The sequence below is a fragment of the Antrostomus carolinensis genome, unplaced genomic scaffold (genome assembly GCF_000700745.2).
Source record: "Antrostomus carolinensis isolate BGI_N321 unplaced genomic scaffold, ASM70074v2 scaffold11757, whole genome shotgun sequence".
Lineage (NCBI taxonomy): Eukaryota > Metazoa > Chordata > Aves > Caprimulgiformes > Caprimulgidae > Antrostomus > Antrostomus carolinensis.
The window spans coordinates 1-9,081 of NW_010326715.1; the positions used below are offsets into that span (position 1 = coordinate 1).

The 9,081-nt window shown below is 45.2% G+C and overlaps 1 protein-coding gene across 1 annotated transcript; it reads left to right on the forward strand.

Moving 5' to 3' along the window:
- Nucleotides 1-1,065: 1,065 nt before the first annotated feature.
- LOC104527858 (probable 2-ketogluconate reductase) lies at nt 1,066-8,635 on the forward strand. Its single transcript, XM_010171682.2, has 6 exons — nt 1,066-1,266; nt 2,228-2,612; nt 4,839-5,010; nt 6,430-6,608; nt 7,340-7,436; nt 8,395-8,635. Exons 1-6 carry the CDS (start codon nt 1,066-1,068, stop codon nt 8,549-8,551), a joined length of 1,191 nt encoding a protein of 396 aa, XP_010169984.2. The 3' UTR covers nt 8,552-8,635.
- Nucleotides 8,636-9,081: the final 446 nt, after the last annotated feature.

The following is a 9,081-nucleotide window of genomic DNA, read 5'->3' on the forward strand; positions in this document are numbered from 1 at the left end:
TCCAACCCCCACCACTCTGGGATTCTGTGAGTCAAGCTGGCCACTGAGACAGGGCATCCCAGGCTGATTTTTTTGTTTCCCGAAAGGCCTGTGTATCATTCCACACCGTGCACTCATTAGAAGCTTGTCTTGCAGCAGCCAGGGAGAAAAGCATATTTTCCCCTATTAAAATCCACCCAAGTTTGAGCCGTGGGGAACAGCCCTGGAACTGCAGTGTGAATTTGGACCAAAGCCCTTCACCCCAGAACTGCGGAGCTCTCCAAAAGCAGCCAAAATCCTCGGTTTTGTGGTATCTCCTTTCTAGAGAATTAAGTGCCGGGAGCGTGAGGGGAGAGGAAGGGCCCCATCGCCAGCGGAGCGGAGCCACAGCCAAGCCAGGGCAGCCGTGGGGGCAGGAGCCAGAACCGAGAGCCAGAACCAGGAGCTGGAACCAGGACCTGCTGGTTCCTCCTGCTGCGGTGGGACCGAGCGGTGAAAGAAACATCATCATAAGGAAACCAGCCCTGGTTAATTCTTTGGTTGTTATTTGGGTAATTAATTTTCTTCTATGGAGAAGTTAGTGGGAGGAGTTTACTCTGCATAACACCAGCTGTTAACTTGAACTTAGAACAGAGCTAGGAAAAATGACATAGTTTTATTTTGCTGTGATTTGTCTGTGTCCAAAGTGATACAGCTGTGCCAGTCAGCAAATCTGCGAGCAGTGAGTCCAGCTCCACAAAGTAAATAAGGCCAGCTTCAGTTAGCACTGAAGTTAATACTTAAACGTAATCCTTTTTATTTGCCCGCTTGTCTCAATCTGAGTCGTATTTTCAAAGTTTTCTCTGCAATGTGAGGACCAGAACTTAGTAAACATACGTTATATCAATGTGTTACATACAAATATAGATGTATACATGCATGGGAGCAGATAATCTTATGTAAATAGAAAATGTGAGGAGAGACAGCTTAAAAAAATAAAAAATAAGAGAGTGATGCTGCTACTACGAGTCCAAAACCAAAATTGTCATATCCTTAACAGGCGTTACATTTAGCACACTGCAGAAGACATCTGATACCTGAATAATTATGTTCAGGAGCAAAACATGCAGTCTGTTAAAACCAATTTCCTTGATGTCTGGCCAGCCACGTTTGGCTTATAAATTTATTCATCCAGCTATTGCTTCTCATGGACATCGCTGTCACAGGAGAAGCGTGGATTCCAGAGAGAGGTACAAGTCATGCCCAGGTAGTGCTGGAGGACCAACAATAAGTGCTCCTCAGACCAAGGTTAGTATCTGGAGAGCCCCCTTTCCTCTGCAAGGTTCCTTTAAGTGCTTTTAGTTCACTGCTATCAATAGAATTGTTTAAGATTGTACCTGGTACTAGCAGAACCTCAGTTCTTCAGCCAAAGCTGCAGGCTGTTAACGGTTCACGTGCACATCAAACATGGCTGAAATCGTGGCTGACTCAGCTTGTCCCCACTAATGAAAAGATTAATTACATGCAATCACAGAATGTCAGGGATTGGAAGGGACCTCAAAAGATCATCCAGTCCAATCCCCCTGCCAGAGCAGGAACACCCAGATGAGATCACACAGGAAGGCGTCCAGGTGGGTGTTGAATGTCTCCAGAGAAGGAGACTCCACACCCTCCCTGGGCAGCCTGTCCCAGGGCTCTGTCACCCTCACTGTAAAGAAGTTTCTTCTCGAGTCCAAGGATGGCCCTTCATCCTGCAAATTTGTTGGACCTAAACCATTCCTGCCAGATGTTTGTCAGACCCGTCAGAGCCCCAGTGCCTCCCTACGCTACCTGCAGCTTCACCCACCATAATCAATAGGCAAGAAACCTTGAGGAACTTTCTAGTGGCCTCTGTTTCATACCACTGCATATAGAAATGAATTTGTGAATAAGGTTGAGAAGCTACCAGATTTGTATGAAATCAATGTTGATTCAGGACTGAAGTGAAGCTATTTGAGAACACCTTGTAGGACTGGATTTAGACCTAAGGGTGTGCATAATCCTTGGTTTTACGGTCTAAATCAGCACTTAGTGAGAATACTGGGAAGTTGTCTAACGCACCACGCTAGTACCAAGTGACTGTGGATTTATTCTGTATCATTAAAAGCAGCATTCAGTTCCATCAGTTTCCTGTTTTACAGATGTGAGTTTAAATTATCACTACGGCTTCTCTCCTTTAAGGGTGTTCTCCTAACCATAGAAATATTTATTCTATTCCCCCCCATTGCAGATCATGGCAGAAGAAGAGTTGCCAGGTGTTTTGATTCTGGATATAGGAGGAAGTCATGGTGTGCTAGAAAACCTTGCAGCGCTTTTAAAGAAACACTTTCGCCTTATCACCATGAAAGAATTTCTTGAAAACAAAAAAGAAATGAGCAAAAAAATCCAATCTGTTTTCGTGTTTGAGTGCAGGCCAACTATTGACCAGGAGCTTCTAGAAAGCCTGCCCAATTTAAAAGTAATTGGCAACTCTGGGGTTGGAGTTGATCATTTAGACTTGAAAATGATTTCTAACTTTGGCGTAAAAGTGACCAACACCCCGCATGCCGTGGCGGACTCCACAGCAGACATAGGAATGGCCTTGATGCTGGCCTCTGCCAGGAGACTCGTGGAAGGTAAAGTTTTACTTTTACTATGATATAGATCATCTGTCCAAATCAATATTTGGGATGCTTTTATGGGGAAAAAAATCTTCTGAGGGCTCCATTTTCAGAGGCCTCTGCTTTTCCAATGTCCTGCTTCTTTTTTAAGGCAATGGTGACGACAGTAAGGCCTCTGTCTAAGTTATGCACTTTAAAGTTACTTGTTTGGAACAATGTTTGGGGCTTAATTTTCCTCTGGCTGTTCACTGGGTAGGTTGTTTATTGCTGTAGAAACTGAAATAAAAATGTGTCCAAATCAAATGCCACCACTTCTCCATTTCCCCTTGGAACAAGTGTAGCAAGGTACAAAGCATTAATGGCCATGTCCCCATCTCTAGAGCAGTAATTAGTATAGAATCATAGAATCATGGAATGGTCTGGGTTGGAAGGGACCTTAAAGCTCATCCAGTTCCAACCCCCCTGCCATCAGCAGGGACACCTTCCACTAGACCAGGTTGCTCAAAGCCTCATCCAACCTGGCCTTCAACACTTCCAGGGAGGAGCAGCCACAGCTTCTCTGGGCAACCTGGGCCAGTGTCTTACCACCCACACAGCAAAGAATTTCTTCCTCAGATCTCATCTCCATCTCCCCTCTTCTAGTTTAGAGCCATTTCCTCTTGTTCTGTCATTATCTGCCCTTATAAAAAGTCCCTCCCCAGCCTTCCTGGAGCCCCATCAGATACTTGGAGGCCGCTATAAGATCTCCGCGGAGCCTTCTCTTCTCCAGGCTGAACAGCCCCAACTCTCTCAGCCTGAGCATTTGTAGAACTCCTCATTTTTTTTCCTGCTTTTGTGAAGAGTTTGTCTAAACCAATGGGTTGTATTTCCAGAAGAGCATCAGCATTATTATTGAAATAGCTGCTAATCCTTTTGACAAAGTTATTCCAAACTGTATGGCCAATGTTTGTTTGTGTCCTTCAGGGCAGGTCCTTTCCCCAGCCCCATGCCTTTGCTGCACAATGCCTTTCAGGGGAAGGAAGGTGTCAGTACAGACTATCACAAGAAGTTGTCTCTGTCTTTGGGGACTCAGTCTTTCTGACACTGCTGCTCCACCCCTGAGCATGAAACAGCTATTTCACTGTGATGTTTTCTCACTATTGCATCGTGCTGGACCTCAAGTTCTTTGTAGAAAAAGCTCCTAAAGATCCCTGACTCAGCTGGAATTTGCAACCTTCACCCCCGCTCAAGCAGTGGGGCTGCTTTGGGTTGTGATCCAGGAGAGAAATGGTGAGATTTACCCCAGCTAAAAAAAAGTGAAGTCAATGCTTGCAGGGTAGTAAGTGTCAAAGAAGCTACTTTTGAACTTCCAAGAAAGTACTCCAGCCACAGCACCTCACCTTGGAGCCCCGCTGTGTTCTTGGCTCCAGCCCTGGCTTCACAGAATGGCACCATCCAGTCCCTTCTATAAACTAGTCAAAATTAGCAAGACTTTTTTGTAAGGGGTGTGATAGTTCCACTGGGCTGGCCCTTGGCCAGCAGCCGACACAGCCACTGTCCCCCCACGCCCAGGGGATAGGGGAGAGGATTGGGGGGCAAGGACAAGGAGGCTTGTAGGGTGAGATAAGAACAGTTTAATAATAGAAATAAAAGAAAACTTTAAAAAACCCTAATATTAGAATAGTAGTGATAATGATAACAGTAATAAAATATACAAATGAGTGATACCCAGTGCAACTGCTCAGCACCCACTGACCAAGCCCGGCCCGTTCCCAGATAACGATCCCGGAGGAGCGACAATCCCGAACCGAAACCGCAATCCTGGGAGAGCCAGAGCCCGAGGGAAAGCCAGAGAGAGCAAGAGAGGAAGAGACCCTCACTAATATAGTGGACATGATGGGATATGATATGGAATATTCCATTGGCATATCTAACTGTCAGTTTAGCTTATTAATTTAAATATTCCTCACCCCCTTAGATCTTGTGCTTGTGGACTAACAGAACACAAAGTCCTTCACTTCCAGTGACACAAATACAAACACTGGTGTGTTCTCAGTGTCTCTCTCATAACAAGTCCCAGGCTGAAAAGCAAAACACAGCTCTGTTCTAACTACTGAAAAAGAAACCCAGCTCTGTTCCAGCTATAAACCAGGACAGGGGTGCTCCAGAGCCCCACTCCTGTGATGATGGGAAACTTTTTCTTTCCCCCAGACCTACGTTTTGTGGTCGGTTTGTACCCATTGAGTGTGTGTTTACATTCAGGCTGCCAGATTGCGGTTTCTCCAGACACAAAGTATTTTGCTGTTGACTGGCTGGGAGTGGAAGTAACCAGAGCGACGCTTGGGATCATCGGGATGGGCAGCATTGGGTACAAAGTGGCTCAGAGAGCCAGAGCCTTCAACATGAGGATCCTGTACCATAACAGGAACCGGAGGTAAAAACAACTGGTTTCTGCCTGTAGTTAGTCAGGGGGGCAGTGACAGGAACCACTGCTCTGTTCTGTGTCCCTCGTTTTCTTCAGCACTCATGGCAGTTGGAAGCAGCATGTGGCAGCACCAGGCACTTCCTCGCTTTGGCTCCCTACCACTCCCCTTGGGAAGCAGCTCCCCCTCACCTGCGCTTGCTCTGCCCTGGGTAGCTACAAGCAGTTTGGAACAAGGGCCATGTAACCTTTCTGAAGATGTTGTCCAAACAAACCAGGCCTTGTGCCCTCGGTGTGTCCCCTCTCCTGCCAGACTCTTCTTCAGGTTTCTGGCAGCATCCCTGGTCCACCCAGCCAGTCACCCCGCTCCTCAGCCCAGCCAGATCACTCACTGCACCAGCACCAATGACAAGGGTCTTAACTTCTCTTAGTTTAGAGTTCTGTTTCTTTCAGGCTTTACTTCCCTTTCATTCCTTTTCCACCCCAAGTCCTAACTCACATGTCGGGCAAGGAGGGACTCTACAGGCAGAGAGGCAGGAGAGAAGAGTGGGCCCTGAGTGTCCCCAGCCTCCTGTGGATACCGAGAAAACCATCAGAGAAACTCTCTTAAGACTCGTTTTGGAGTTTTAGAAAGCAGGTATTCTTTATTGCAGCGCTGGACACACATGGAGATCGCTCCTCCAAGGTGTGTGTGTGTCTTTGTTTTAGCACACATTATATTGACCTAATACATGCATATTCATTGCTATTTAGCATATGTAAATGTCCTTCACACTTGCACAGTAAAATGAGTCGGTGGTCTTCAGTCGGCTTTATCACGATGTCTGCTGATGGATTTCCTCTTCAGCCTTGCTCAGCGATGCCTCACTCATGCATCCTTGAAGAATGTTCAGTCATTAGCTCTTATCTATATGTTCTTCCCTGAGCTTAGACACCCCTGACAACATTGTGGGGGAATATCTGCAAAGGTCCCAAAGCCATCATCTTCTCAGGGGCTGAGAAGAGACAGATGTAAGTTTAATGATTTAAGCAAGCAAACAGCTCAGTGATAAGCACCCACTCCAAGGTTCTAAATCTAATTAAGCAAGCAACTAAGGGATCTATAAATCTTTCAAGCAACTAAGGGATCTATAAAAAGTCTTTTAATTTCTCAGGGTTTACTCTTTCACTGCCCCTGATATCACCTATTGCTGTGCTTTCACGCGTACATCGCTCCTTCAGTGTCCCGCCTCTCCTCTAGACTCTTTCTCCTTCTGGCCCACGTCCTTCCCACCTCCCTTCCACCATCTGTACCTATCAATGTCTTCTCCTTTACCTTGGCCTCCAACCTCTCGGTCTCTGTGCTGTTCCAGATGTCTCCTGTTAAAGCCAGTTTGAAATAGTTGTGTCAGTTTTGGGGGTGTGTGCATTTTTAATTGTGTTTTTTTTCAGAAGAAAGGAGGAGGAAGAGGCAGTTGGTGCCCACTACTGTGAGAAGATGGAAGACTTGTTGCAGCAATCTGACTTTGTTATGTTGGTTGTGAACCTGACTCCTGAGACACACAAACTGATTGGGAAAAAGGAGCTGGGGCTGATGAAACCCACAGCTACTCTTATAAACATCAGCCGAGGTAGGACAATGTAAAAGCACTGCTTGTGGCTCCGCGGTTAAGGTTCTGTCTTGTCTGATTCTGGTGACATTCTCCCCTCCAGCCTCAGCCTGCAATATTCCTCTGTCGTTTTGAGTCATGAAGCAGCTGGCCATCTACAAATGAATGACTTGTCATAAATCAGGTGCTTTGTGTTCAAAGCTCCTGTGGAATTTAGGGATGTTCAGCAAATGTTCTGTTCTTTTTAGCCTTATCCTAAAGACAGCTTTTTTAGTGGAAATAACTGAAAGGTTTATCATCAGCGATGAGGACCAGAGCACAAGGGAAAACATAAGTTTCATTTGGAACAGCTATGCAGAAAAGAAACCTCACATGGGATTACAGATCCTTTGGCACTGAACAAGCATGTGAGAGAGATTATAGTTTCAGTAAACAAAGCAGAAATATAAGAGTGGAAAGCTTGAAGATATTGCAAGATTTGTCTATAATAATACAGAAAGTCAGTGTCAAAATTAGGAAGAGACTGAAACCGGTCACACCAGAAAAGCCTTATGCAGTGGACCATAATCCTCTAATTAAAGATTAATAGAGGAATTCTCTGTTTTGTTTGGTTAATGGTTGTTAGAAAGACATTCTACCTAAGAAGATGAAGATCCTGTGATTTTTCTCACTAAACCCTTGAGACCTTTCCCAAAATCCCAGGTAAAAATGTGTTCGTTAACTCATCACCGTAAGATTTCCTTTCAATGCAGGTGCAGTTATTGATCAAGATGCATTGGTAGAAGCTCTCCAGAATAAGACTGTTAGGGCTGCTGCTCTGGATGTGACATACCCTGAGCCTCTGCCAAGGTAAAGAAACCTATTTTTCATTCTATTAATCTGAAATGTTTTAAACAGTGTGCAAAAGTGTGCTCATAATCTTGATCTCCATGGGGAGTCTCTCACCATTTAAGGGCAAAACCTCAGCCTGTCTCACACGATCATAAGTAAATGATGAACTATTTGCCTTTCCCACATCTGATAGTTCTTTGCCAGCCTAACTAACAGGCAAGGCAATGAGACCCATAGAGAGGAGGAAGAAATGGGTAAGCAGGCTTCCCACAGCTTTCATAGAATCATAGAATGGTTAGGATTGGAAGGGACCTTAAAGCTCATCCAGTTCCAACCCCCCTGCCATCAGCAGGGACACCTTCCACTAGACCAGGTTGCTCAAAACCTCATCCAGCCTGGCCTTAAACACCTCCAGGGAGGAGCAGCCACAGCTTCTCTGGGCAACCTGGGCCAGTGTCTGACCACCCTCACAGTGAAGAACTTCTTCCTAATATCTCATCTAAACCTCCCCTCTTTCAGCTTAAACCCATTTCCCCTTGTTTTGTCATTAACTGCCCTTATGAAAAGTCCTTCCCCAGCTTTCTTGTAGCCCCTTCAGGTACTGGGAGGCTGCTATAAGATCTCCCCGGAGCCTTCTCCAGGCTGAACAGCCCCAACTCTCTCAGCCTGTCTTCATAGGAGAGGTGCTCCAGCCCTCGGATCATCCTGGTGGCCCTTCTCTGGACTTGTTCTAACTGGTCCATGTCTCTCTTATGTTGGGGGCTCCAGAACTGGACACAGCACTCCAGGTGGGGCCTTACGAGAGCGGAGTAGAGGGGCAGAATCACCTCCCTCGACCTGCTGCTTCTGTGCATGTGGCCCTTTTATCTCAACACGTCATTGCTCTTCCCTGAGGTTCAGTTGTTGACAACTAGCATGGGATAGCTGCACAGTAAATCCCCCATGTAACACATTCTGTTCTTTCTGTTTCTTACAGAGATCATCCTTTATTAAAATTAAACAACATCATCATAACCCCTCACATTGGAACTGCGACAGTCCAAGCTCTCCATATGATGGCAGAAGAAGCAATAGCAAATATGCTGGCTGTTCTCAATGGCCAACCCATTCCAAGTGAAGTGTTTCCCAAATGACACGTGCCAGATGATAGCCCTGAATCTCATCTGTATGGGAAAGCTCTCTTTCTTACAGTACCACTTTTAAACTACAAAAAAAAAAAAGGAGCAACCTGTTCCTGCCCTGCTCTTGTTGTCGTGATACTGCAAAGCTGTCATTTCACTAGACTTGATCTGTACTGTTATTTACAATTCTGAAAGAAAAAAAAAAGTGGAACTAATAAAAGGGTTTTGTTTGAAGATTTCAAACTGAGCAGCTATGCACTTTGGTATCTTCAGTCCATTATTTCAGTGAATACCTGTGTTCTCTTCCCAGTACTTGCTGCTAGGTAATGATAAGCAGGTACACCAAGCAGTTTGTGTCATACTCTCAAATATATTAACGATTAATTAAGCATTTATTCCCTGCAGAAATTTGACCATATCCTGAAACACTTTTCAGCCAATATTGCAATATTCTATTTTTAAATCAAAACAACTGAAGAAAGCAGACTCCTTTGAAATGACTTATAGGCCTAAGGTTCTCTAATGTAAGAAGAGCTCTGCTG